The sequence below is a fragment of the Aspergillus pseudonomiae genome (assembly GCF_009193645.1).
Source record: "Aspergillus pseudonomiae strain CBS 119388 unplaced genomic scaffold BDV37scaffold_113, whole genome shotgun sequence".
NCBI lineage: Eukaryota > Fungi > Ascomycota > Eurotiomycetes > Eurotiales > Aspergillaceae > Aspergillus > Aspergillus pseudonomiae.
This window is the reverse complement of record NW_022476105.1, coordinates 73,892-99,519: the sequence shown is the minus strand read 5'-3', so window position 1 is coordinate 99,519 and position 25,628 is coordinate 73,892. Positions and strand designations below refer to the sequence as shown.

Genomic DNA, 25,628 nt, shown 5'->3' with positions numbered 1-25,628 from the left:
ACTACTCCGTATTTCTTCTGAAAAGACGCGCCCATCTTTATGGGTATTGCCTCCAATGCAACTGCCAAGTTCAAACCATGCATGCCCGGAACGTTACTGCTGTGAGTTGTGAGCTTTAGGAGTTTTCATTTCATTACCCATGAATGTTAAAAATGAATTAAGGGAGAATTAGTAGAAACTTCGGCCTAACGCTGGTATGTTAAAAGTAACATAATAATTTTGGCTCAGTATATGATACTACCTCAGCCATAGTTGAGTGAGAATCCCCGAAGAATGTAAGAACAAGAAAGACACAACATTCCCTGAGCTCTCCCCATCAGCGAGTAACCAACCCATCCCACCATCTTGGTGACCAAGAATGTGACTAGGAGACTATCCCCTCATTCTAGGATTGGGTGAAGTATAACAAACAAGCCAAAAAATGGGGGCCTTCAGGCAAAAGCCACGGCTTATAAACATGTCCGGGGCGCCCTGTCCTTGCACTCTGGGACACAATCGACTTTCTATTCCATTCATCACTGAGGTACCCTTGGGCCACATTCAACATTGAGCATTGTTAAAAGCATTAGTTATTTACTGAAGAGTCATCCTCGTTGGTCGTGCTTGCCTAAATCTGTAAGTGAGGGTTAAGGAAGGCTTATATGAGAACACCTGGGTGTGGACTTCGCACTTGAGTGAAGTTCCTTTTGTATCCCCTTTATTGCATTGCCATCAACTATTATTGCACCGTGCTGCTGCCATCTCTTCGTTGCTTGCATACTTCAAGTGCTTATATCTCACCCATTATCTAACCTTTAACAAGGTATAAACTATTCACCATGCGCGCGTTCGAATCTATATTCACAACCATTGCCTGCTTGGCCCATGCTGGTGTAATAGATGCCTTGTCATTTACTCAGTGGCCAGGCGTCATCCATGCTGGTGAAGATAATACTGTAAAGTGGATCGGTGACCCTGATCTTGTATGTTGTGTCTGGGACTTGACCATCCCCTGCCGTTAATCTTACTCTGACATTGTTACCCTGCAGCCCACAACTATTACCCTTCGCAGGGGCGCGGCGAACAACCTTAGCGATGTGGATGTCCTTACGCGTGACGCCCGTGGAAATGAATATACCTGGAAGGCCAGCGAGGACTTGGAAGATGGCTCAGATTACGCTCTGAAAATCCAACAAAACGAAGAAATCAACTATACGGGGCTTATAACTGTTGAGCATCCCAACGGCCAAGCACCATCTTCAAAAGGGCCTCGTCCCGATGATGACCCGGACTCCCCAGATTTCAACACAGCTCCGCATAACTCAACAACGGGTATCGCAAAGGGCAACAACGCGACCTCTACGGTCTCACACGTTAGACATGATGATAAACCAAATACCGGTAATAACCACACTTCCAATAAAGGTGCCGTGTCTGCTAAGACGCAGTCAGACGATGCGTCGCTTCGCAACTGGTCGCCTAATTTGATCCTGGCCGTCGTCGCTGTCTTGTACCTCAACTATTAGAACGAAACCGGTTCGTGTAAACTAACCCTCTCGACGCATGTTCACATCCGTCAGTTTATTCGTTTCTCCCCGCCTTTATAAGCTGGAAGCAGTTATAACGGTGTCCACAGTGTTATTATACGTTTATCATGTATATATTAATACCCATCCTTTCGTTCGTACCCTCTCGAAGAGATTGTTGAGGGCACCAGCCTCTTCACGATTCCGATGGAGCTTGAGTCTTAGATCCCGGTGGATCTCAGCTAATCTTTTTTTCCTTTCTCGGCTTTAGAGCCTCTTGTTTGAGTATTACATCTCTTAATTAATCAAAAACCAAAACTTGGTTGGCCTTGATCCAGGCAAACAGTTCTAAAAGTGTTGAACATCAAATGGCATTTTTGTTAGGGAATCACGGTAGCCATATCCTTTCGCCGAACCATAGTGCACTTTAGAACTCTCGAAAAATGTAGCTCACGCTTCACAATGTATTTTCTACTTTTGCCCTTTTGTGCCATGCCATATCTGCATGTATCCTGTATGCGTGCCCCTTGCCAAATCTTGGCAGACGAACCCGAAAAATTTCTATTTATCAGATGCATTTTCAATCCTCACCACTCTAGCCTGAATCGGTTAGAGAAAGGCCCTTATATATAAATTGAAACACCAATATAGAATCACACAAAGGTAGAAATCATTTACTCATCGTCATCAGGAGCATCATCCACACCCCTGAGCCAGGCACCTCGAGCATCAACAGCAGCTTTACGCACATCACGTTTCGGGTCATCCAGAACGAAACCCAAAGCCCGAACGACCTGTGCCTTTACCGGTAGAAGTGGGGATAGTTTCCCTACCTTAGCAACGGCGGGGGCATCAGAGGCTGGTGTCTGCGCGAGCAAGAAAAGACACTTTAGGGCATCGACACGCAGTCGGGGACTGTTCACTGCGGCAGCCTTATCGCTCGCGGGTTTATGTTCTGCTGTTTTGAGGAGGCGGGTTACCAGGCTCTGGATGTGACCGCATTCTTCAATGATCCCGACACCACTGTCGCGAATGATGACGGCAAGGGTCTCGAGGGTTGCGGTTCGGACAGACTGGGAGTCCGATGTTTGGAGGTCCAAACTTTGGAGGAGAAGAGGAAGGAGGGTGGGGAGTTCGGGCATTACCAGAGAAGGGGGGATGGTGGATAGAATTCCAGACAAAGCCGTCAAGTGTGCCGGCTTGATATGCCCGGGGGTTGGAGAGTCACTACCTGCAACATTGACTTCGCGGATTTTGCTTGAGATGAGAGGCAACAGAGTCGTGAAAACACGTTGTTTCGATAGTAGACGGATGTTGGCTCCGTTCGTGGCGGAGAGCACGTCGTCATCTCTAAGGAGAATTGCGAAGCTGCGAGCAGCTGTGGTAATGGTTACTTCGTCTTGGGATGAGAGAAGCGACAGCAAAGAGGTTAGAAGATCTGTTGTCTTTGGAGCAAGACGCAAAATAAGGGCTTTTGAAAGCCAAAAAAGCGTTTTGATAGGCTCGGGACTAAGTTTCTTCCCCTCAGCACTAGCAGGGAGAATAGTGTCGAACAACTCTGCTGCAAGGCTCAATTCGGACTTGGGTAGGAACTTGTTCACTAAAAGAGCAAGATGGCGCAAGAGCGCAAGATGGGTTGCAGGTACGCATTCAGTGGTAGTCCGCTTTACCACATCGAAGAGCAAAGCAGACATGTTGGGGCTGGTATAAGGGAGATTAGCGCAATCCGTCGGGAGCCCTGCAAGGAGATACGTTGAAATAATCATCGTACGCTGCTGATCATCACTAGCTGATTGCGAAAATGGAACTGGTGAAAAGTCGTCAGCGGAAGAGTACAGCGTATAGACGCTCTCCGCAACTTCATCCTGCTTATTTCTCGGAAGCGCCCGGACAATGAGGTTACAGAGTCTTCCAAGCGTATCCAGGACCGTGGCATCGTTCAAAACATTGTTGTTAGCCTTTCCTGAAGCTGAAACCGCAGCATGGCGGCACAAGCTAACCACTATCTTGTCATAGTACAGCTCCAGATTTGGATCTTGATCCATATTTCTCTGGCTCATGACATAAAGAATCGTAATAAGGATTGCCCTTGGGTAGGCTACAGAGCCTGGCTGTTCTTTCTGCAGCAAGATATTCAACTTGCTAAGTAAGCGACGAACTAATGTCTCAAAAATATCCTTCTCGACACTTATTTGTGCGAGGCTTTCAAGTGTTGGTAGGTAATTGGAGTTTGTCCCATCATCAAAGTCAGGAAGCGTGGCCACAAAGGCAGGGAAAGTGATATCCATGATCAGCCTCGGTTTGTGCTTTGAAATCTCAGTCAAAGCCGCGATTGCTTCTTTCTTTAGGTCATCTCGGCCTATGGATTCCTCCTTTAGAAGGATCTCGTCAAGATACTGCACAAACAACCCCACTTCATTATCTTGGAAGAAATTGCGCATGGTGGAAAGACGTAACAAACCCTTCAGAGCCGAGACACGGAATGACACCTCTTCCTTGATCACGCCCATTAAAGCCTGGCCAAAGATGTCCGAAAACTGGTCTTTAAACTCAAGTAGAGGGTTTTCTGTATTCGTCTCAGGGGTACGGGTCGCCCATTCACCGAAAATCTTGATTGCGGAATCAAAAAGAACCACCAATGTGTCCAGGAGAGCCCTTTGCTTAGCGATGCCATCGGCTTCTTGATAGACCGTCAGAAGTGGCGCGACAACTGCTTGTACAGCCAACATAAATGATGCAAAGGACGCCGCGGATATGAAGCCTAGAATCTGTTGTGCAGGCTTGGCTTGTTTCTGCTGTGGCTCTCGTAATTGGTCGTTACATTCCCTAGTAATTGGCCGCATGTATTGTGCAAGAGGCAACTGATCAGAGACCTGCGTGACACCTTCTGATAATCGCTTGGCAATGTCTTGCAGAGCCTGCAAAGACAGCTCAGATAGAAGCTCCTCCTGGGCATTGAGCACCTCGAACTTCAAGGCATCCCATATCGTAATAGAATATCTGGACACAGTATCCGGGTCGTAAGAGTTGATACAGGCAATCAATGCATTAAGTGCATCTTTCTGTTAGGCTTGTCAGCAATGCTTCTTGAGAAGCCTATGATCATCTTACCTTAACATTCGGTGACGTCGAGTCAAGTTTGTCCAACAAAGATGGAATAGAATGTGGGGCAAACAGACTCGTCGATGAGATACACTCTTGTAGACGATCTTTCAGATCCTGGGCTGTAATGCCGTATGGGTCATTCGGCGGTGGTCTGAATGTGATCGGAAAGTAGTTATATACTGAGTCAAAAAGTAACTTCAACCGTTAGCTATTGGCATCAACCCTAGTGGAGTTACAGCGCATACCTCAGCGTGGTTGGAGATGTCCCACTCCATCATCACGACCTTCAGGATGGAAAACACAAGCATGAGGTTCCTTGGGTCTTTTTCGCCTGTCATAAGGTCCACTATTCCAACCAGCGAGTGCTCTCCCATATCGTGGAGAGCTAGGCTCTGTTAGCGCTTGAAAGATAGAACAGAATCGCAATATTTTAACACGCACCCGAACGATGCTTTACCATCAATTCATTTAGTAACTGGTAGACCTGGAACCTCTGGGATTGTGATCGAGACTGGAGGTCTTGAAAACGTTCAAAAATCCTAGGCAATGTTAGCCAACTTATTTCCCAATTTAGTCACCATCTTCGACGGTTCGTAGTTGTCCGCTACCCGCTCACGAAACTCTCCCCAAACAGATCAGATATATAGCATGTACTCACGCTTGCGCTACATCCTCTGCCAATGCTTTGTTGAAGCGATCCAATTTCTGAAGTATATCCAGCCCAGCGACAGCTCCTCCATCTTCGATACGGTCACAGAAGAAGGTAGTTAGGACTTGAATTTGTTGTCTCGAAAGGAATTTAGACGGGAGTGATTTAATCACAGCCGTAAGATAGGAAACTGCTTTGCCTCGCAAGATCGGATCCTCATCGTTGATGTACTCCCCCAAAGACTGAACAACTTCGATAAGGGTTGTTCTCTTGGTCTCCACATCTTCCAGCAATAGTTAGAACCCATCCATCTTGACAACGATCTATCGAGTGGCGGTACCTTGAGCAATTCGTTCAGCAATCTGCTTAGCCTCCTCCTTGTCATGGTCCACGACCAGCAGGAATGTCTGCAATGCCGACATCTTCGCGAGCGTCTCAAATGAGGGGTAAATGGCTCGATCCCCTCCTCCGCGACCGGAACATGACGCTTTTTGTGGCTGTCGATTGCCCTTATCGATAAATGTCACGTGTATTGAACTTCCTCCGCAATATCACGTGTGGGTCAGTGACAGGATAGGAAGGGACTTACAGTTGCGTCATGGGTCTCTGGCTAGTTGGCCGGCATGAACGATTTGATTGATAATATTATTGCTTGTCAAAATGCGACACCAAGCCTTTGCACCGATCTTTTTAATCTTTCTGGTTGTTTGCACAGTATCCATAGCTTCAAGTTTTCCTCTTCGCAAGCGTCTTCCGCGTCCGTTTGTCGATCTACCTCACTTACGGCACGAACAACGCCTACAAGAGAACGGTGAACTGAAGCAGTGGCTTCAAAATCAACAACCCATAATGACCCCTAACATCGCTATGCCGCCTGAAACAGGCACTACTGGGGGAAGCAGGCAGCCGCAGAATTCCGGCAGTGATGGCCTTGTGATATCCGATGTTCTTCCTAAAAACCGTGGCATCAATATCTTTGCTTCTCTTACAAGGGATTTCGAGCCCATCGATTCTCGCTTCAACGACGCAACAAAGAATGTAACCGTCCTTGCTCCTCGCAACAGTGCAGTCCAAGGACTTCCGCGTAAGCCTTGGGAGAATCCGGATGACTATGCACAGTTCGGAGAGGCAAAGGCCTATGAGGGGCAGGAAGGGCAAGACCGAGCGAAAAGCAACCTGAAACGCTTTGTAGAGGCCCACATAGTACCCAGAAGCCCCTGGAACGAAGGGGACGAAGTAAAAACTCTCGGGGGAGACAAGTTGAGCTGGACAAAAGATGGAGATAAGATCTTTGTACGACCACCGCTTCCTGGCGATTTGGCTTTAGGGGCTAACATATTTTAGATCCAACCGGGAAATGTTGAGGTTGACAGTATTGCAGAACAAGTATCCAATGGTGAAGTATGGATCTTGAACGGCGTGATCAATTACCATTGAAACTTGCTTTACAACTCGTACATAATGATGTGACGAATAGATATACAGAAATGATCTAACCGCTTGCTGGTGTAATTTGAGTCAAGAAACGGCATGCACCTGTCCTTATAATAACATATATCACTGTAATGTTTCCTGAAGAATCGTTTCATAATTACTCACATTATGCAGTAGAATTTTAAGCGGACATCCGGTCAGGCCCCTAGCATACGTCAAAGTTACCTCGTTTCATCAATTCTGTATATCACTGTTCTCTGAATACACCCGTTGTTTATAGAAAATAGGACACGAGGGCCGGTGCGATTATGGCAAATCAAATGAGGCCCTCCTTTGAAGCAATGTTGTGCAGTATTCTGTCCTCAATGCCATCCAGAATGCAAAAATGTTCCATAACTTCCAAGTTCTCTGCTTCACTTTGATACAATTTGTCGGGATCTTGACCAGGCTGGAATGGATTGGCCCCCATGGCAGGGTTCATAGTGGCCATTTGTTGGGACATGTGGTTCGCAGCTGCATAGATGTTAGATTGTATACCGTGAACCCCGGAAAACAAAATTACAATGACTCACCGTTGTCGCTACCCAGGATGAATCCAAATACAGACTGAAGACCAAACAAGTTTAGGAAGTACCATGACAGACTGGATACCCACCTAACGTCCAAGTCCCGAGTCATAACACCAGACTGAAGCATGGACTTGAACCGGATGGTGAGGGGGAACGGCAGTTTGACTTTACACTTCGTCAGTACGAAAGGTAGATTGCGGAACAGTCCGAAAACATACGGATAACGAAGCCAGAGAAGAAGGCATTGATCCAGCTCATAATAAGAGTCTGCGGGATCATCATCATCATGTTTCCCTTCATCATACCCATCATAGCTTCCATGCCCGCAGGGTCCGTCATCGGATTTGCTGGGGGCTGACCGCGGCTGGCCGGATCCTTCAGGAACTCGCCGCTTTGGTACCCAGAGACAAGATAGTTCTTGCGCATTTCAAATGCATCTTTCGAGAGGACTGCTGGGGCATTATTGCGGAGATTGACACCGCGCAGGAGTGAGAGACGCTCGCGGGATTCGGCCAGAGTAGACGCAGGCTTAGGGGGGGTGTTCATCAAAACCGTAGCATAGTGACGAAGGATACCTGTGAGTATCTGTATGCAAGAATTAGTATCGAATGTAATGCTGCACTGATTCGTTTGATCAAACCTACCATAACAATGGTAATCGGGAACAGGATCCAATAACTGCGAATCGCCTTCAAGTCAGTTTCTTTCTCATTCGATTGAAATTGCAGAAACTCACAATAAAGCTGGATCCCGAAGGATCGTCTGCTCGACCCCTTGTAAGGCCATGATGAGCAATACTGAGAGCAATGAAAAATGGGTAGATTTTAGCTATGCTTAAGGTAAAAAGAGAGCTCCCGGCTTGCGGTCCCCACGAGATTGGACTGGGGGGCGGGTGTTCACTAGCGCGAATCGCATTAAGTCAGCTCTCCTCGAAAGGGCCAGCTCGCCGCAACTCCTCGTTGGCATCTATGCAAACCAAGCATCCTCAATCGTTTCCACCAAACCTCTAAACTACTCTCTGATTTCTTGAGAAATTTTAATATTACTTTTTTTTTTTTTACTTGAAAACTCATAGTACAAATGGCGTCAACAGAGGTACACAAAGTGCCCGTTTACTCTGTCAATGGTTAGTAGTAGATACACAAAAGAAAACACCACCTTACGCCGTACCTACAATTTATGCGTTTTCGACTGTGACTTGGGATTTTAATGGCTACTAATGACCGTATCTAGATCTCAAATCAACAACAGACGATGCCCTAGCACCGCATTTAACTACCCTACCCCAGCCCTACGCCTTTACTCAAGACCACACGAAGACCAACGTCCGCTTCCTACTAGGTTATTCTGCCGTTGCCATTGCAGCATTCACATTCTACGCCGATCGCAAGCTAGGATGGGAGGCAACGCAGTCAACATGGGTCATAGCGGCCGTGGTTTCGTACTTTATCCTGAATACCTTGCTCACATACTGGATCTGGGCGGTGGAGGCTGGTGAGGTATTCCGTGGAAAGCGCAAGTCCGGTGAAACGGTAGGCTATCGCAAGGGATGCACTAATCAAATGTGCTAAGCTGATTCTTATTTGGCTAGATTACCATTCGCTCCTCCGCGAAGAAACACTCTCCATTGTATAAACTCCGTGTGAAGTATACGTCGTCTGCGAACAAGGTCCTCGAGGAAAAGGAAATTGAGACATCTTTCACAACATGGTTTTCTGCAGATGGAACTTTTCATCCCGAGCCTCTTAAGAAGTGGCTAGCAAGCGAGATCCAGGTGCTGCGACTTGCGGCAAAGGAGAAATAAGGTCAGTTAGAGCAGCTAGAGAATGTGATAAGCGCTCCAGGTTCTGTATTCTGGAATTTGGCAATTGGACGTACGATATGGGAGTATTCCAGCATTCCTCTGTTTCTGCAGAAGTCACTTGATTACTCTTTACTGTTTTTGTAGCGTGTAAAAAGGACTTTATGCGTGATGTATTCAGCGAACGACCAGCATTCATCATTCTTATATCTGTAGTGAATTAAATTTGCCAGAGACTATCCCAAGAGTTCCAACAAGCAGACAAACACAGGATACCGGTTTAAATTATGGCCAGAGTCCATTTTGTCGGCTTGACGGCCGCGCACAAACCAACTTCTTAAAAAAAAAAAAACATATATATATATATATAGTAATTCGTCTAGAGAAAGGATGATAGGAATGACAATAAGCATAGAAGCTTTATAACCTGAACGGATGCTGAGTGACATCATCTCCCGGCCCAATTTATTGAGCAAGCATCATTGATTATTAGGTGGAAGCTTCCAGAGTGCCTGGACGCTCGGTGGCTTCAGCAGGCTTCACGTCATCCAATCTCCGGTTCTGGATGAGTCTCTGTGGGAAATGGTCAGCTCGATGATGCCTCGGAGGAATTCACAAAGCGCGTCACTCACCAGTAGGTTTCTGAGCAGAACGGCGATTGTCACCTTTCCAGTGGAAGGCATAAAGATAGAGGCCTTCTCCTTGACATCCGGTCCGAAGTTCTATGGTAGTGGTATCAGTCACAGTAACATAGGTAAATGTACCTGGGACAACCACTTACCTTCTCACTCGAGAAGTTGAGACAGACAGCACCCTCTCTGAGGAGGCTAGTATCGAACTTGTATTTGTCCCCGGGGACACCAGAAATGACGACATCACACAGAGGCACCACATCCTTCAGTGTCTTGCCTTCCAAGTCGTGGACCTCGTGTCTGCGCTTTTTGATACCTTCACCTCTAGTGAACTTTTGGATACCAGTCACATCCACACTGTAGACACAGGCCCCGTCGTTTGCCAGCAAAGCCGCCAGCGGCCGACCGACAACCTCCGACCGGTTCACTACACAGATAGTGTGTCCAAAAAGACGGTTGCCATAGGGCAAAATCGTATTGTAGACTTTGAGATACTCGAGGATCTTGATAATGGCGAGGGGTGTGCAAGGGAGAATACATTTCTGTCGCTTGGTCTCTGGGTCGAGGAATCGGATGTTCTGGTACATGTTGAAGATGTAACGATGGCTTAGACCCTCTACATCCTTGGATACATCGACAAGCTGCTGCAAGTACTGGTCTTGCCGGTTGTTGAAAATGGGGTAGTATACAATGATGCCGTCAACGTCCGAGTCGACATTGGCAGCTAGGATAGCTTCCTCGAGGTCTTCGCGCTCAGTTTGACGGAGAGAATAGCGGAAGCCACTGTATATTGCAGAAAAAGAGGACTACGTTAGCTACGAAGCGTGACTCCAACATGTTGCCTCCAAGGGCGCCGAGATCGCAGGTTGCTTGAAAAGCACAACCCCGAAAAGGAGTAAGTACGAAAGAATGCTCACTTTTCTTCGCAAGTCTTTTCAGTCCACTGGGCATACATGAGTGCCGCAGGATCATTGTTGGCCAAGAATCCCACCAGGTGAGGGGGCTTCTCCAGCGTCTTCACTCCTTCCTGAACCTCAGAAAGGAGGCTAGCAACGACATTCTTAGAGAGCACAACCTTGCAGGTGGCCGGCGCTGCGTCGGAAGAAGTAGCCATTTGCGTAGCAATGGAATTGGCTATTGAACAGATCGAGAATGTTATCAATGCTATGCGTCAAGTGGACTGTTGCGGAGGGGTATGGAGAAATTTTTGGGACGGAAAAGACTGCTCGCTTATCGATAAAGACGGCCGCTTTCGGCCCACTGAGTCACCATGGAGAGAGTAGACATAACTTGGACAGCCCCTCCTAGTCATGTATGAGCCTAAATCTATTTAGCATTTAGTAGCTGTGGATCAGCAGAAATTCTAAGAAGGGCAGCATGCACGTTGGCCAAATAATCCCGTCGCACCGTGCGCACATGGGTCCACGGTACTGCTCCTATACGTAGTACATCCCGCTGCAGATTAGCAAGGCAATATCGAAGTGGGGAGAAAACATTAGGAAACACTACCTATAGAAAAGGCACCTAGGTTTGACTGAGACGAGACCTTACCAAGGCGCCACTTCACTATACGTCTAGCCCTGATACATTTCCCGATCTCTCACGCAGAACTCTACAAACAATTTCACCAGACAATGGGCAAACAAAGGAAATCATATTCAGGCTGCATACATGGAGGATGGGAACGTGGATTGAAAGAGAATAAGGATGATGCGCCAAAGGGTATGAGACGCATACAGTTGATCTTTCATATCTCATTCCCCAGGTGCGCGAAAGGATCTAAACGTACAGGATATTAATTCGTAGCTTTGAGTTTTTTACCCCCACAACTATTCAGTCCTCCCTCGTAGCTACTTATAGGTCGGGCTGTTACACATGAAGGACTCCCATGATACACCCTCACTGTTTCTCAACCAACCCGAGGCTTCGGTGGAAAGAAAAGAAAACTGTGGTCTCAAATTGTACAAGCTAATCTTGTCTATACACATAGAGTCAGGAAAAAACAATACACGGTTGGCTAATCACCCAAGTTGCCTTTTGCTCACCTATGCGTTGAAAGACTTGTTGAAGCTCTGGATGATCTCCTTGAGGGAAGCCTCGGTCTCCTTGCTGACCTGGCCCTCCTTCTCGATGGCCTCCTGGACCTCAGGGTTGTTGCTCTTGAGGTGAGCAAGGAAGTCAGACTCCCACTGGAGGATCTTGGCGACGGGGATGTTGTCGAGGTGACCGTTGACACCAGCGAAGATCAGAGGAACCATGTCGGAGACGGACATAGGGGAGTACTGCTTCTGCTTAAGAAGCTCGGTGAGACGCTCACCACGGTTGAGGGTCTGCTTGGTAGCGGCATCAAGATCGGAACCGAACTGAGCGAAGGCAGCAACCTCACGGTACTGAGCCAAGAACAGCTTCAGGGAACCAGCAACCTGCTTCATGGCCTTGACCTGGGCAGCAGAGCCGACACGAGAGACGGAAAGACCGACGTTAATGGCGGGACGGATACCCTTGTAGAAAAGTTCGGACTCCAGGAAGATCTGGCCGTCGGTAATGGAAATGACGTTAGTAGGGATATAGGCAGACACATCACCACCCTGGGTCTCAATGACGGGCAGAGCGGTGAGGGAACCACCACCGTGCTTGTCGTTCATCTTGGCGGCACGCTCAAGGAGACGGGAGTGCAGGTAGAAAACGTCACCAGGGTAGGCCTCACGACCGGGGGGACGACGGAGAAGCAGGGACATCTGACGGTAGGCGACAGCCTGCTTGGAAAGGTCATCGTAGATGATGACGGCGTGGCGGCCGTTGTCACGGAACCACTCACCCATGGCACAGCCAGTGAAGGGAGCAAGGTACTGCAGAGGAGCAGCCTCGGACGCAGTAGCAGCAACGACAATGGAGTACTTCATGGCATCGTTCTCCTCAAGGGTCTTGACGAGCTGAGCAACGGTGGAACGCTTCTGACCGACAGCAACGTAGATACAGTAGAGCTTCTTGCTCTCGTCGGAAGAGCTGTTCCAACGCTTCTGGTTCAGCATGGTATCAAGGGCGACAGCGGTCTTACCGGTCTGACGGTCACCAATGATCAACTCACGCTGACCACGGCCGATAGGAACCATGGAGTCGACACACTTCATACCAGTCTGGACGGGCTCGTTGACGGAACGACGGGGCAGAATACCAGGGGCCTTGAGCTGAGCACGGCTCTTGGCCTTGGTGTTAAGGGGGCCCTTGCCGTCAATGGGGTTACCCAGAGCGTCGACGACACGGCCGAGAAGCTCAGGGCCGACGGGGACATCAACCTGGTGAGTAGTATAAGTATTTTTTTCCACTTCTCACCGTTTAGTATCGAAAGACTACTACTCACAATCTCTCCAGTACGCTTGACGGTCTCACCCTCCTTGACGAGACGGTCGGAACCGAAAAGCACAACACCGACCTGGCCGGCTTCCAGGTTCATGCACATGCCCTTGACGCCAGAGGCGAACCTGATCATCATTAGTCAATTTTCGAGTGCAAACCTGGATATCAAATCTACTTACTCAACCAGCTCCTCAGCCTGGACATTGGTCATGCCGTGGACACGAGCGATACCGTCACTGTTGGATAAATCGAATCAGTCATGGGTATTCTAGATATTCGTGCTATTGTTTATAGCGAGGTTTTCGATGACTTTCGATGGTCTTGTTGCTGAATCCAGAATTTTCAATTGAGACGAATTGACCACATACCCGACGGAAAGGACACGTCCAGTCTCAGCAAGACCAGCCTCCTCCTGAACACCGCGGATTCTCTGCTCAAGGATGGAAGAGACCTCGGTGGGAGAAGCCTTGGCCTCAGCGGCGTAGGAACGGACCTGCTTAGCAGCGCCAGAGACGGGACCGGGAGCAGCCGCGCGGACCTAAAGGGAGAAGCAAAATTTGTTAACATCAGAACACGTCGACCACAACGCGTCAAAACAGGACAAAATGTATTGCGATCCAAGGCCATGTGCTTGACAGTCACATTGAGATGACTTTTGAGATGGCATAGGCGAAATTGAAGTGATGTCGTCGATGCAGGTAGGGATAGGACTCACCGAAGCGATCCTGCCAGTAGCAGTGGCAGCCGCAACGGTGCGGCTAGACTGCCGCAAAGCGTTTCTGAACATTGTGAATGGGGTTCAGAGGAGTGGGAGAGTGGTTTCTCTGAAAGAGAGATGTAATTGGGGGGAGGTGGAAGAGGAGAGAGGGTTGTGGATGGATGGAAGGAGAGCTTTGTCGTCGGGGTTGGGAGGATTCTCAGGACTGCCACTAAACCCAGTTTGCCGAGCCTCAGCAACCTCCGAAGCCGCCCTAGTGCGTTCACGGGACACCCACCCGCCCCAAGAAAACATCATTACTTTGACGTATCGATCTTACGCCCGTAGACTCGGAACGGTTCGATATAAAAAATATTGTTTTTTCTTTTCTCTAATTCTGAGGGTCTAAATATTTAGGTCTTCCATTCTGATGTCTTTCCCCCCATGTTGTTGACGTTGGTGAATGATTTTGGGTTTTCCGGGTACCCGACGTTTCCCTGCGGGCCACCTGGCCATCTCAATTTTCGCTGGTATTTTTCTCGGATCTGCGGATAACTGAGTCCAGCTTACTCATTCCCGTTCATTTTCGTCACAGCAACCGCCTGGACGACGACCCTGCCAACAAACATATGGATCCGCCATTAACTACTCTGTACTATTCTAGGAAATTGTTGGATCTCTCTGATATCTGGAGGATCCAATTTTCGCGGGCCTTTAACGTCCTTGTTTAAACCAGTAATTTTCCTTTCCTCTCCATTTCCCAAACAATCTGTACACCGCTTGAAAACGTTCACCGGCTCGGAGCTGCCCGTACAAACGATACGTCTGCACCTCTATGTCATCTGAACCAACGCAACCGCTAAATTTGGAAGACGTTTTCGCTGCGCTTTATCCCAAAGTAACAATATTAGACAGCCTGCCCTATAAGGCAATCAATCTCTAGTCATCTGCAATAATTCCAGGTATCCCACCGCAGCAACCAGCTGCAATCACTTTCAGTTGATATCGATGCCATCTCGAAGACAGCTATTATTACCCAACTACTTATTAGAATAAGCCCCGTAGTTCTCTCGGGATCGAGCGTGGCTGATTTATTTGCCGCCCTTATTCTTCTTCTCCTTGAAGCCAGCAATCTCCTTCTGAACACTCTGGTCGTACCTCGCCTTCAGTTCTGGGCGATAACCGAAGAAGAAGAGGATCTCCATCCAAACGAAAAGCGGAGCAAGAAGGAGCGCCTGGACCAGGTTGTCCAGCAAAGCCGGTGCCCTACGTTCGAACGCACCGTGACCGACAAACTGGAGCAACCAGGACGCAACATGAATTCCACCAAACCAGTAGTTCATATCCGTGCCATAGGTAGTCAGGAGGTGGTTTGCGAACGCCGCGCCACCAATGATAATCGGTGCGATCAGGGCCCCAGCAACCGGTTCCAGTAGAATATAGAATGTTGAATAGATTAAAGCTCCAATGGTGCCGAGGTTGAGGGGCAGGTGCTCGAAACGAAGGACATCAGGAAGGTTGAAGAGGGCCGGAGAATTCGATGCCTGATCATCGCGAATGGTAAGTACGACGTTTTTGCCGGAAGTAAGGGGAATAAAGCATACCAGGGCAATTCCGGTAAACAGAAGTATCGGCACACATGTAATATGAATTGCAACGTTTACCTGCAAAACGATGAGCGATCAGAATCGCATATGGGGTAGAGACAGAGGGCAAAGTACTGGGTTGGAATGGTAGGCACCATACTAAAAACGTAAGCTGTGGTCCAATCATCGAGCATATCATAATGCATCAAGTGCAGATAAGAGCACTCACGAAAAGGAGCTGCTTTTCCAGGTTCAGAGCCATATTGGTAATCAGACCCGATGGTTTGTCGTCTCCACGAAGGGAAATTGTCGATGCTTGAAGGTAACCATACAGGAGACCCTTTTTCTGCCAGTTAGACTGGATAAGGATTATGCCTGATCAGGCCAGCCAAGAGGTGGAGAATCAGACATTTTCCAATGCGCTACTCCGTTAGTACTCGTAGTAAGTCTCCTAAAGTAATCCAGACAAACGTCATGTGCTGGGGAGTCGAATGCCGAGGATACGGGGACCGTTACAATGTATTGTCATGCCATCGTCGCTTTATGCAGCAGTGTCTGTGGCAGTTATGCCCGGCGTATGGTATTGATGTATTTTTGATGTTATTAGGGACCTGCCAGATCAGGTGACTGCACGCAGCTGATGCTGGAGTCGGCCACAGGCTCAATGTCATGATTGCTTGACTGGAGATTCTTCACAATCAGCGCTCACGCCCACCTTCCTCTGGAGGTAGATATTCTTGCCTTTAATATTTCAGCCTTTTACGCACTCTAGGCTCGCACTCTTTCGTCGACTATCTCGGTCGGAGGCAAGGTTTCCATTGCTATTGTTGTCATGAGCTGCTGATGTTCTGTCATTGACCTTCGATCGCAAGCTTTGACAACGTCATAACTGAATTGCTGTCGCACTCGCTACGGTTTTGTCTTCGTCTGCCTGCTTCGGATTCTTCCAGCGATTTCTTGCGAACACCCGATCTACCTTGAGGAGCACCTATCCTACCCCGCCCGCCAAATATTGAAGTCGAACACATTGGGACAAGCTTGTTGACCTGATACTTGATTTGATTGCTAGTTCTTTCTTTTCTTCGCTTCTCGCGTGGGTTCAAATCTTTGCGACATGTTTTTCCTCAAGGAAGAGACCAAGGTTATCACGTTGCACCCGTCCTATTTTGGGCCTAATGTGCGAGAGTACCTGATAAACCGGCTGAACGAGGAGGAGGAAGGACGGTGTACGGGAGATCACTTCGTGATTTGTGTGATGGACATGGTAGATATTGGAGAAGGCCGAGTTCTACCTAGCAGCGGGCAAGCCGAGTACACAATTAAATACCGAGCTATTATCTGGAAGCCGTTCCGTGGAGAGACCGTATGTCGTGAAGAGCGCGAGCACCCAACTCTTGCTCTCAATTCTAACAGTGCGCTCGTAGGTCGATGCCATCGTTACGTCTGTTAAGCCCACCGGAATCTTCACATTAGCGGGTCCACTGTCGGTCTTCATTGCGCGCAAGGTGAGTTTGTTAAATAGGGTCTGGAAACCTTATATATTGGGACTAACAGTTTGGCAAGAACATTCCTTCCGATATCAAGTGGGAACCAAACACAGTGCCTCCTCAATACACAGATCACGCGGACCAGGTAATTGAGAAAGGGACAAGTCTACGACTCAAGATCCTTGGTGTCAAGCCAGATGTCGCCGCAATCAATGCTATTGGAACCATTAAAGAAGACTACTTAGGGTATGTGGCTTTCGACCCTCATTTTTTTTCATTCAATTTCTTTTCAGGGAAGATGACTGATACGCATTTGTCTATTATAGACCACTGTAAAAAATTTCGACGAGAAGATACCTTTATCACATCTAATGATTATACCAATACTACCGCCAGCAAGCGCTTGAAAAGATTCTGTTGCTGTTTCTACCATCATACAAGGGGATTACGGGAAAGGAGCAAGTGTCCCGAGGGGGTACAATCATTGCTTGATCAAAAGACACTCAGTCAGTGTCTCCAGCTTGTTATATGTTCGTTCTCAGATGAGAAGACATTCTCACGTCCCTCGACGATGAAAGAGCGCTGCTGGTCAGCAGACACAAACAGCAGGTGGTGCAGCCTGTCTGAGCTGAAATAGAGCACGAGGACATCACGGACCTCCGTAGATATGCTGTCATGGGAGGTGGATGCCAGTCTCGGACAAGCATGTGAGGCGTCAGTAACATGTAAGTATATGGAAAAGCAAGAAAACAGATTTATGCGAAGTGTACTTCACTGCCCCCGAGGCATCTCCTATCAACAAGTAACCATCACTCCATACGGGACTCGAAAAAGTTCGGCTGGTGTACCCGGTGTAGATGGCACGGCATCTGTTCGTCTAACGTCGACATGTATATATCCGTGGACTCTCCCTTTAGTTGATCAGAATTGCTATGTCTAGATCCATAGTACACGGCGCAATATCAACGATTGAATATTCAGATAGAGTTTAGAGGTGGGGAAAACCACTGCATGATGGGTTCTTACTTGATAGAGTTTATGTGCCATGGATTCCTTCAGACCCGACGATGAATATATATATCCCCAAGTAGATTGAACGACGGAATACCTGCAATTGGCCAATTTTTATTTTCACACCAAACAAGCTTCAACTACTAGAGATGCCTGGGATGTAACCCTGTATACTAGTAGTATGCTCTTCTCTGAATCTACAATGGTAGGTAAATTATCAGTGCGTCTGTACTAGTATTTCACCATGGGCGTACATACGGAGTACTCGCGTACTACTACTCATGCTGAGGGTACGTTTCGGTATGCTTGATGTATCATTGAGTTTCCAGAGAGACACCGCCGAGGGTTTCCACTAAACCCGATTGGAGGATGGTGAAACACTGGTGCGTCTTCCGTGCGCTGAATTTCCCCGAGTCAAACAACTGCTTGTTTATTACGATAGTCCTGTCTAACCTGGACTTCGAGGAAGGGCCACATCCTCCACTCGCAGGAAGAGTGAATGCCATTGGGGAAGCGGAGAAGCAGTCATGTAAATCCAAAGCCTCGACTATATTGAGTGGTTGCATTGCAAGCGAAAAGAACCCGTCCATGATAGTGAATACGTACATACATCGAAGATCTAATAATAACGACTTGGTAAATAATGAAAAAAGCCACCACAGGCCTCCTGAAATAAAATCCACTTATTTCCACCACTCCAGCTTTCACTCCGTAATTAATCAAACTTCCCGGTCATTCCAGTATTTCTTTGTTTCCATTCCTCGGAGCAGCTAAACTTCTTGTTGTTGTGAGCCACAGGCAGCAAGTGTGGTTTGCGATCCCCTTTGCGACAAACCGATCCTACCTCAGGAACCACCATTCTTTCTCCAATTGGATCCTTCCCCTGACTCTCCCCATTCTCTGCTGGTTACATTATCATTGACGCTCGTTTGACCTTCTCAATTCGAAACGTAGCAATCATGTCTCTCCAAGACGTGTACCAGAAATTCCTTTCTGACCCCAGGTCTGCTTCCCTGGCTTCCGATATTGCGCTGATCTATATCACCACGACCACCAGGATTGATGGCGCCGAGGCCGTGGTCAAGCACCTCGCCAGACAGGATCATATCCTCAAAAGAAAGTCCCAGCAGGTGATTGATACGGTCGAAGGCTTGAACTCCCTGTCTCTAGATGTAGACACCACCGTGGAATTTGTCTCTGGTGGCGGACCGTATCTCCCCGCGCTGGACGATAACTTCCTGTCCGACCGCATTGCGACTTTCCCCACGGTGTGCCTCCCATTGTTGCTCTGTCGCAATCTGATAATCCGAAGACTTGTCATCTAATTGGTTGATTGTGCTGCTGCCAGGTTCATATCGTTCATTTCAACTCCCAGAACCAAATTCAGCAGGTTAAGGTCTACTGGGACCAAGCGTCGCTTTTGAAACAGGTCGAAGTGATCGGCTCGCGCAGTCGCGGTTGGCCCATTCGCGATGCAAAAGATCAGGTTAGATTGATCAAGACCGCCGCTTCCTCCGCGCCGGTGGATAATGCCCCAGCGCCCGCGCCCGCGCCCGCGAACAAGCCCGAAGAGAATGGCGACACATACGACAAAGTTATTTCTCCTAAGAGACGCATCAAGGACCCGTACGCGGCAGAGTCTCTGGAAGAACTTCTCTCCCCTGGCAAGGACCGAGCGGAACCAGTGCGTGCCCCTCGTGCTCCAGCATCCGCTAAGCCTCCCCAGCGCGATCTGGGTGAGCTCTTCGGAAATCACGATGATATCGATATTCCTGGACCATCCTCCTCCAGCACCACGCCGGTCGCTCCCAAGGTCGGTGCGGGTAAGAACTACCGGGCTTCGCGCATCTTTGATGATGACGAGACCGTCGCTGCCCAAGACAAGCCCCAGCCGATCGCTTACAGGGCTCACCCCAAGCGCTTCGATCATTTTGAGCTGGGCGCGGACAACAGTAACCGTGAGATTAAACCGAAGGTCTCGCGCCCAGTGTCGAGCCAGGGCAAGGGAGCCCAGTGGAAATTTGAGGACTTCTCGACTCCTGAGAAGCCTACACGCCAGCTCCGGGGCCAAGAGCTTCGTAGTTTCGGTATCAGCGACGAGGAGCCAGAGACACCCTCAGCCAAGCCTCGCGTCCAAACCCGCCGTGATGCGGAAACCCACTTCAAGTTGACAGATGACACCGGCGATCAGAGTTCAGGCCGAATCATCAGTTCGTTTCAGAACAAGGGCCTCAGCCTTTACAAGAACCACCTGTTCGGCGATGAAGACGAGCCCGCCAAGCCGTCGTCCCAGGATAAGTCCGTAGCCCAGAAAGGCCCATCCCGCAATAAGGACCTCGAGACTCACTGGACCATCACAGATGAATCACCAGCGAAAAGCAAGGCCGACGAGAACAAGAAGCCCATCGCGGCGGACCGACAGCGGGCAGTCAAAATGTTGGAGCCGTCATGGGAATCCTATGATCAATCTCCTCAGCCGAGCAAGACCGTTCGTCCTCCTCCACAGCGCCGCCAATTGCGAAGTGTCAACGAGAGAAGCTGGAGCCTTGGCGATAATGAGTGAAGCGATTGATAAAAAACTGGCCCTCAGTACCGTGAACCCTGAACCCCGAACCCTTTGACGACAGTACCGAATAATCTCATCGAGCAGCACTTCGAGCCGTCATCATGGTGACAACCTTGCCCAATGCGACTTGGACCCATGGAAGACTTTTTTTACTTCTAAATTGTCTATTTTGTTCGAACAATACTTGTATTCATTTCTTGTATCTTTCTTACCTACTTTCTTACCACCTTGTCTGCTATGTTCCATTTAGCTTGCTTGACATGTTACGAGTATGGCAATCTGGATTGTGTACGATTCATAAAGAATAGATTCGATAATGAGATGTTAACGCTATCAATCTGATTACATGCTCATATATTCAACGAAAGAATAACATGTCATATGGATGTAAGCCCGAAACAAAGATATCCAGATCAAGTGGTTTTAACATCGCTTCCAATGCGGTCTAATCGTCCCAACATCTTACGATAGTAGATGGTCATTATTTTGCAGTTTATCCAACCGCACCGAATTATATGTAGAACATGGTGTCCTGGACATTAGGATGGATTCGCACATCTGCGTTTCCGACTTTAAGGCCCGGCCCACTACCCGTGGCCACGCTTCCAGCCGCAGAAGGTTCGAAAGTACTACTGAGGTAGCAACGCGCCCGAGTACAGACCAGGTCCGCATAGTACGCCGGTGGACAGATGCTGACAGCCTTGGTAGCTCTACCGAAGAGATAGCACATATGATGCGTTAGAGCCTCTAGGATATCTGCGGAGTTCTGATATGGGGGACTAGGTCGCTGTCGACAGAAGATCTCGTCCCAAACCGTGAAGTAGTGGGCGGGACGAGCGGTGCCCTTTAGCGCCGTGTGAGCCTGGAGATAGAAGTCCCAGTTGCGGGCCTCGGTGACGCCGCGGTCGACGATGGTGCCGTTGCTGGGGTTGCCCGAGCGGTCTGCGTCTCCTTCCTGGGTTGGATAGAAGCGGGTGTTGTGGCGTTTGCCGACGATGGAGATGGAGATGTGCGGGAGGCCTTGCTTTGTTGCGCTGGCTGGGTAAGTCTCTTTGCAGGCGTTCTTGAGAAGCGGGAGCTCCTTTTGGACGACTAGTTCGTACTGGCCTTCTGATACGCCGTCTCTGTACACGATGATGTTCTCTGGGTAGGCGTTCTTGTGTGAGCGGGCCCAGCGCCTGAGGTGGGCTTTCAGCATGTCGCCTAGGTCTTGGATCATTTCCTCGCGCGACTTCTGTACTCTGATTTCTGCGGGCCATTGGCTCAGTGTTGCGTCGACGGAGGCGACCATGCCTGCGACGCTGGGGGCGTCCGCGGATGATCCCGGGGATGGGTGGGTGACGTCCATGCCGACGAGCATTGTTTTGCCTTGTCCGATGAGGCCAAGTTCTTTTGAATCCAGGACTTGGTTGGCACAGCCTAATTTCAGGTTGACCTTTAGTCCGACGTTTGCGAAGTATTGGGGGTTTGCGTCTCGGAATTTTTCAGCCAGGACGTTGATGTTCCGCACGCCGTGTGTCAAGTCGCATACTCTCTTGATACAGTTGTACAAATCCGCATCGCTGAACGGCAGGACCGAGAGGATCAAGGAGGGTTTCATTTTCACGAGTCGCTCAACTGCTGCCGTGATTTCGGCCTCATAATTGTCTCTGTTAACAGTTATGGTTTCACCCTGGAAGGCTCGCTGTGCTGCAACGCCCATCTCGTTCAGTTTGTCTGTGAATCCTCTCAGGGCATCGGTGAAGTCTTCCGGGCGAGCGAAGGCTGGTCTGGGCCCATTGGTGTTTATCACGAGCCAAGTCCAGACTGGGAGATTGGTCGATGTCGAAAACCTGATCGATCTCATGTTCCAGCTGCCAAACTGGGGCTTCACTGTCACTGATTTTTGCGACTGCCTTGAGGCATCTTTGTAGTATACATTCGGTACTGGTAGCACCCGACCTGGGACAGTAATGAGGTTACAGCCTGGCTGTATGCCAAAGTTCGCCTACTCAGGTCAATTAGTGGCCGCACAGGCGGTAGGCTAAGTATCACTCGAAGCACTTACAAGGGTAGGACTTTGTGGAGAGAGGCCAAGCAATCGAGTACCTGTCGTGACGATAGATGCAGCGTTCTGCGGGGGAGCGCGGACGGCAAAGTTCAGCATGTTTCTGGTCTGGTTTGGGGAGAGCTTTGCTTTTGCAGGCTGACCTGGCTCAACCTCACAGACTTCGACAGGTAAGTAGCTTGGATTCTCCGTTGTTCCGACATTGATCACAGGCAAGTTAGGATCTGCATTCGTACCGTAATCTGTAGTCCGTCAGTCCTATACTCTTGGTACATCGGCAAGGAGCACCTACGCTGACGAAAGAAATCGGCCACACTGATGTATCCGCCGGCCTGTGCAGGGCCTGCCTTCGCTGGTTTCTTGCCCTTCTTGCCTTTGGCACCGCCAGATGCGCTCTGGGATGGCTGTTGGCCAGGGGCTTCTAGGAAGAATTCTACTTCCTTGGGTCCCGCACCGTATCTGGGTACTTTCGGGGGGTTTACCTGCGACGCACCATCTTTGATAGTCGCCAGACCAGCGATCGTTTTAATTCTTGGAACGATCTCTCCCTGTTTGTTTTTCCTTTGAATATGTGTCACTCTGACTCTCAGCTTCACTAAAAATCGCCTGAGGTTGCTGACGTCACGGTGTACACGTTGATACTCTTTTATCACATGGCCCAGCGGTCCTTCCTGGTAACAGGCGATGTACTTGACTTGGATGTTAAGCAAAAGGCGAGCAGTAGCTGCACGGACACTGATGAAAAATCCCCGAAGGGCTTCAAGCCCAGCACCGAGTTCCCATTTCTCGCATAAGTCCCCACGAATGGCATAATGCTTGTTTGCGCCAACGGAAGCAATCCAATCCTGTATTTTCGGGTGGTTTCCAAGGATGATGTTCATTGCTTGAAGCACTTCCGCCTTAGAACCAAACTGGTCATCGGGATTCGTCGATGTTAAGTAAGCTAGAAGCTCAGCAGGGCTGAGTGTTCCTGTGAACTGGCACGTAACTCGGTAGACCATTGCATTCTCGGGATACTCGTCATCGTACTCGCTGCGATAACGAACATCGTACTGATGTATCTCCTCATTATCGAGTATCTTGAGGTTGGCGATCAAAGTAGACTTGTAATCTGTAACAATATTCTTACTCGACTCGGAGAAATTCTGCTCAATCAGGAGTTTAATGATCTGCCGGGCTTTCTTGCCCGCCGGGGCCCTCTTGGTCGCTGAATCGGGCGAGATCTCAACATGGTAGCGCAACAGTTGCGCGCCAGCCGACTTCAAGTCAAGATAATTGGCATACAGCGTTACTGGCTGGCCTCGAGTACCATAACCGGGTCTCTGGGGGTACTCGGTTGGCTTGGTTTTCTTCACTGCTAGTGCTGCGGCCAAGGTATCCTCAGTCTTCAGAACCTGGGGACTTGGGGGAGGAACCTGCCCTCCTGGACTTCTACAAAGAAGATCGACCGTTAGTATGCATTTATGCTAAAGCGATGAGGATGAATTCTTGGGCAGGAACTGACGTATATATCCTGGGGCCTTGGTCACGACCTCCTCTAAACGAACCTCGTCCTCTATCACCTCTCCCGCGTCCTCGATCTCCGCGTCCCCGATCCCCTCCACGACCACGACCTCTGAAATCACCCCCAGGCGGACCCTGACGGATGGGCAACTCCGTGGTGGATCCACGACCACCTCCGCGACCACCACGACTGGCACCTCTGTCGCCTTGTCCTCTATTACGGTCGCCCCCTCGGCTCCGTCCCCGTTGTGTATCACCTCTTTGTGAAGACATTATCACTTGACGTCGATAAGGGGAGGCGCTCAGAAACGGACGGGAGTCATCTAAGTAAAAAAGTAAAATACGGTAGCTGCTAGCGGTTGGAGCAAGTAAACTTAGGGATTAAAGTTGGTGAATGAGCGCTCTTGGGGGGGATTTATGCCCCACCTCAAGGCGCCTTGTCCATAATGTGACAATAGGCTGTCCATTCACTGAGAAGGCTGTTCCCGCTTTGCATGGGTGGTACTACTGGGTAGTATTATGGCCGCCCATTCGTGGATGTAGGTGGCGTTCCAATGAGAAGGGAGTACCCTCTAGGAGGGGGTAGTAAGGCATACTTACAGAGTAGTACTTGGGAATGATTGCTGGGTGGTCGTTTGGGAGTGGAACAAACGGCTACCTACTGTTGTTGATCCATTCAGAAGCGCCAAAAGGAGCTGTACATCACCAGGAAGGGTTGGGTATTTTCCAGCGGTACCTCTGTGGGCAAATGACGCTTTGTTTTCCCATCTAAAGGGTGTTTGTGTCTTTGCTATATTTAAGTTTCATTGTAGTCAAGTGGGAGGTTATCGCAGCTGTTTAATATTATGGAAGGAAGGCAATTTTGAACTATAATAATTGCTTGTCGCTTCTGTGAGGTATTAAGTTCTTTTACATAGGGCTTGGAAATTGGCTGTATTTATATCGGTATGAAGCTGTATGGACATAAATACATACAGTTCTCCGTTGAACCCGTGGCTCCACTGACAGCTGTACCCAACTGTGCCAGCCTTCCATGGAAAAGGACTCTGGAGTGAATTTCTGAAGGAACTAAACTTAAACTAACGTCCACAATGACTCAAAGCTCATCCGTCTCAGCCACATTCAAATATTCACTGGCAAATAAGATCGTTCTTTGCCCGCCGCAGATCAGTCAACTTCGTGAGTCTAGATTCTGGCAAACATGGTTTACGATTGGAACCTCGTATCAGACAGATGCAGTACAATGCCCTCCACGATTTTCAAGAAATATCCTTACTTAGTTACAGAGGCGGAATACATACTAAGCAAAGGTAAATACTCGGTAAAACCAGAAAATGATAGAAATGGAGCTGGAAATGTTCCCTGGACGGCCTGTCTTTGTTTTCCCTTTTCGGCCAGTATCCGCCCCACAGATATTACATAAAGATCTCGTCCAATCATTGCACATCATTCCAGAAGAGTGAGCAGACCCAACCCGTGACAGGGTGATAACGGAGATAACTCTTGCCTGCAACTTACCATACATATAGTTTCATATGATTCTCACTAAGCAAAAGCTTAAGGTATCGACGGGAAGGGAGTGTTCGTGTTAGTATGTCTTCCGCTTCTTCTCTTTAACATTCGAAGGCCTTCGCCAGGCACCCAAGGTATCTTGTGCAGACTCTCTTGCGACTTTCCCA

The 25,628-nt window shown here is 48.8% G+C and overlaps 11 protein-coding genes across 11 annotated transcripts; 5 read left to right on the top strand and 6 right to left on the bottom strand.

Annotated features, from left to right (window-relative positions):
* Positions 1-39: 39 nt before the first annotated feature.
* On the top strand, positions 40-1,505 carry BDV37DRAFT_288279 (GPI anchored serine-threonine rich family protein; the record flags this gene model as incomplete). Its single annotated transcript, XM_032088251.1, has 3 exons — positions 40-101; positions 803-962; positions 1,029-1,505. 3 exons carry the CDS (start codon positions 40-42, stop codon positions 1,503-1,505), a joined length of 699 nt encoding a protein of 232 aa, XP_031936049.1.
* A 384-nt stretch (positions 1,506-1,889) lies between these two features.
* Positions 1,890-5,857, bottom strand: BDV37DRAFT_262665 (MET18/MMS19 family protein). The gene is made up of 6 exons (XM_032083458.1): positions 5,600-5,857; positions 5,269-5,542; positions 5,052-5,149; positions 4,856-4,995; positions 4,617-4,805; positions 1,890-4,567 (listed from the first exon to the last, which is right to left on the bottom strand). Exons 1-6 carry the CDS (start codon positions 5,679-5,681, stop codon positions 2,180-2,182), a joined length of 3,171 nt encoding a protein of 1,056 aa, XP_031936048.1. The 5' UTR covers positions 5,682-5,857; the 3' UTR covers positions 1,890-2,179.
* BDV37DRAFT_23394 (uncharacterized protein) lies at positions 5,836-6,887 on the top strand. Its single transcript, XM_032080398.1, has 2 exons — positions 5,836-6,552; positions 6,604-6,887. The coding sequence occupies exons 1-2, from the start codon at positions 5,920-5,922 to the stop codon at positions 6,694-6,696; spliced, it is 726 nt and encodes a 241-aa protein (XP_031936047.1). The 5' UTR covers positions 5,836-5,919; the 3' UTR covers positions 6,697-6,887.
* BDV37DRAFT_23388 (ER membrane complex subunit EMC3) lies at positions 6,807-8,105 on the bottom strand. The gene is made up of 5 exons (XM_032080396.1): positions 7,999-8,105; positions 7,907-7,940; positions 7,481-7,847; positions 7,266-7,427; positions 6,807-7,206 (listed from the first exon to the last, which is right to left on the bottom strand). The coding sequence occupies exons 1-5, from the start codon at positions 8,046-8,048 to the stop codon at positions 7,010-7,012; spliced, it is 810 nt and encodes a 269-aa protein (XP_031936046.1). The 5' UTR covers positions 8,049-8,105; the 3' UTR covers positions 6,807-7,009.
* A 140-nt stretch (positions 8,106-8,245) lies between these two features.
* On the top strand, positions 8,246-9,183 carry BDV37DRAFT_23352 (signal peptidase complex subunit 2). Its single transcript, XM_032080391.1, has 3 exons — positions 8,246-8,388; positions 8,496-8,794; positions 8,854-9,183. Exons 1-3 carry the CDS (start codon positions 8,343-8,345, stop codon positions 9,064-9,066), a joined length of 558 nt encoding a protein of 185 aa, XP_031936045.1. The 5' UTR covers positions 8,246-8,342; the 3' UTR covers positions 9,067-9,183.
* A 257-nt stretch (positions 9,184-9,440) lies between these two features.
* On the bottom strand, positions 9,441-11,035 carry BDV37DRAFT_23301 (methylenetetrahydrofolate dehydrogenase (NAD(+))). Its single transcript, XM_032080380.1, has 4 exons — positions 10,613-11,035; positions 9,845-10,478; positions 9,696-9,785; positions 9,441-9,636 (listed from the first exon to the last, which is right to left on the bottom strand). The coding sequence occupies exons 1-4, from the start codon at positions 10,807-10,809 to the stop codon at positions 9,553-9,555; spliced, it is 1,005 nt and encodes a 334-aa protein (XP_031936044.1). The 5' UTR covers positions 10,810-11,035; the 3' UTR covers positions 9,441-9,552.
* Positions 11,036-11,596: 561 nt separating this feature from the next.
* Positions 11,597-14,038, bottom strand: BDV37DRAFT_23324 (F1F0 ATP synthase subunit alpha). The gene is made up of 5 exons (XM_032080386.1): positions 13,768-14,038; positions 13,421-13,590; positions 13,232-13,288; positions 13,057-13,177; positions 11,597-12,991 (listed from the first exon to the last, which is right to left on the bottom strand). The coding sequence occupies exons 1-5, from the start codon at positions 13,837-13,839 to the stop codon at positions 11,741-11,743; spliced, it is 1,671 nt and encodes a 556-aa protein (XP_031936043.1). The 5' UTR covers positions 13,840-14,038; the 3' UTR covers positions 11,597-11,740.
* Positions 14,039-14,204: 166 nt separating this feature from the next.
* Positions 14,205-15,852, bottom strand: BDV37DRAFT_262648 (2-hydroxy-palmitic acid dioxygenase MPO1). The gene is made up of 4 exons (XM_032083457.1): positions 15,565-15,852; positions 15,471-15,494; positions 15,354-15,413; positions 14,205-15,293 (listed from the first exon to the last, which is right to left on the bottom strand). The coding sequence occupies exons 1-4, from the start codon at positions 15,595-15,597 to the stop codon at positions 14,841-14,843; spliced, it is 570 nt and encodes a 189-aa protein (XP_031936042.1). The 5' UTR covers positions 15,598-15,852; the 3' UTR covers positions 14,205-14,840.
* A 354-nt stretch (positions 15,853-16,206) lies between these two features.
* BDV37DRAFT_23251 (DNA-directed RNA polymerase II subunit RPB7) lies at positions 16,207-17,324 on the top strand. Its single transcript, XM_032080374.1, has 4 exons — positions 16,207-16,698; positions 16,760-16,840; positions 16,899-17,068; positions 17,149-17,324. Exons 1-4 carry the CDS (start codon positions 16,450-16,452, stop codon positions 17,156-17,158), a joined length of 510 nt encoding a protein of 169 aa, XP_031936041.1. The 5' UTR covers positions 16,207-16,449; the 3' UTR covers positions 17,159-17,324.
* A 1,135-nt stretch (positions 17,325-18,459) lies between these two features.
* On the top strand, positions 18,460-20,654 carry BDV37DRAFT_262639 (uncharacterized protein). Its single transcript, XM_032083456.1, has 3 exons — positions 18,460-19,101; positions 19,182-20,131; positions 20,194-20,654. Exons 1-3 carry the CDS (start codon positions 18,793-18,795, stop codon positions 20,195-20,197), a joined length of 1,263 nt encoding a protein of 420 aa, XP_031936040.1. The 5' UTR covers positions 18,460-18,792; the 3' UTR covers positions 20,198-20,654.
* Positions 20,655-20,671: 17 nt separating this feature from the next.
* Positions 20,672-24,845, bottom strand: BDV37DRAFT_262638 (putative RNA interference and gene silencing protein (Qde2)). The gene is made up of 4 exons (XM_032083455.1): positions 23,951-24,845; positions 22,739-23,877; positions 22,447-22,688; positions 20,672-22,386 (listed from the first exon to the last, which is right to left on the bottom strand). Exons 1-4 carry the CDS (start codon positions 24,220-24,222, stop codon positions 20,911-20,913), a joined length of 3,129 nt encoding a protein of 1,042 aa, XP_031936039.1. The 5' UTR covers positions 24,223-24,845; the 3' UTR covers positions 20,672-20,910.
* Positions 24,846-25,628: the final 783 nt, after the last annotated feature.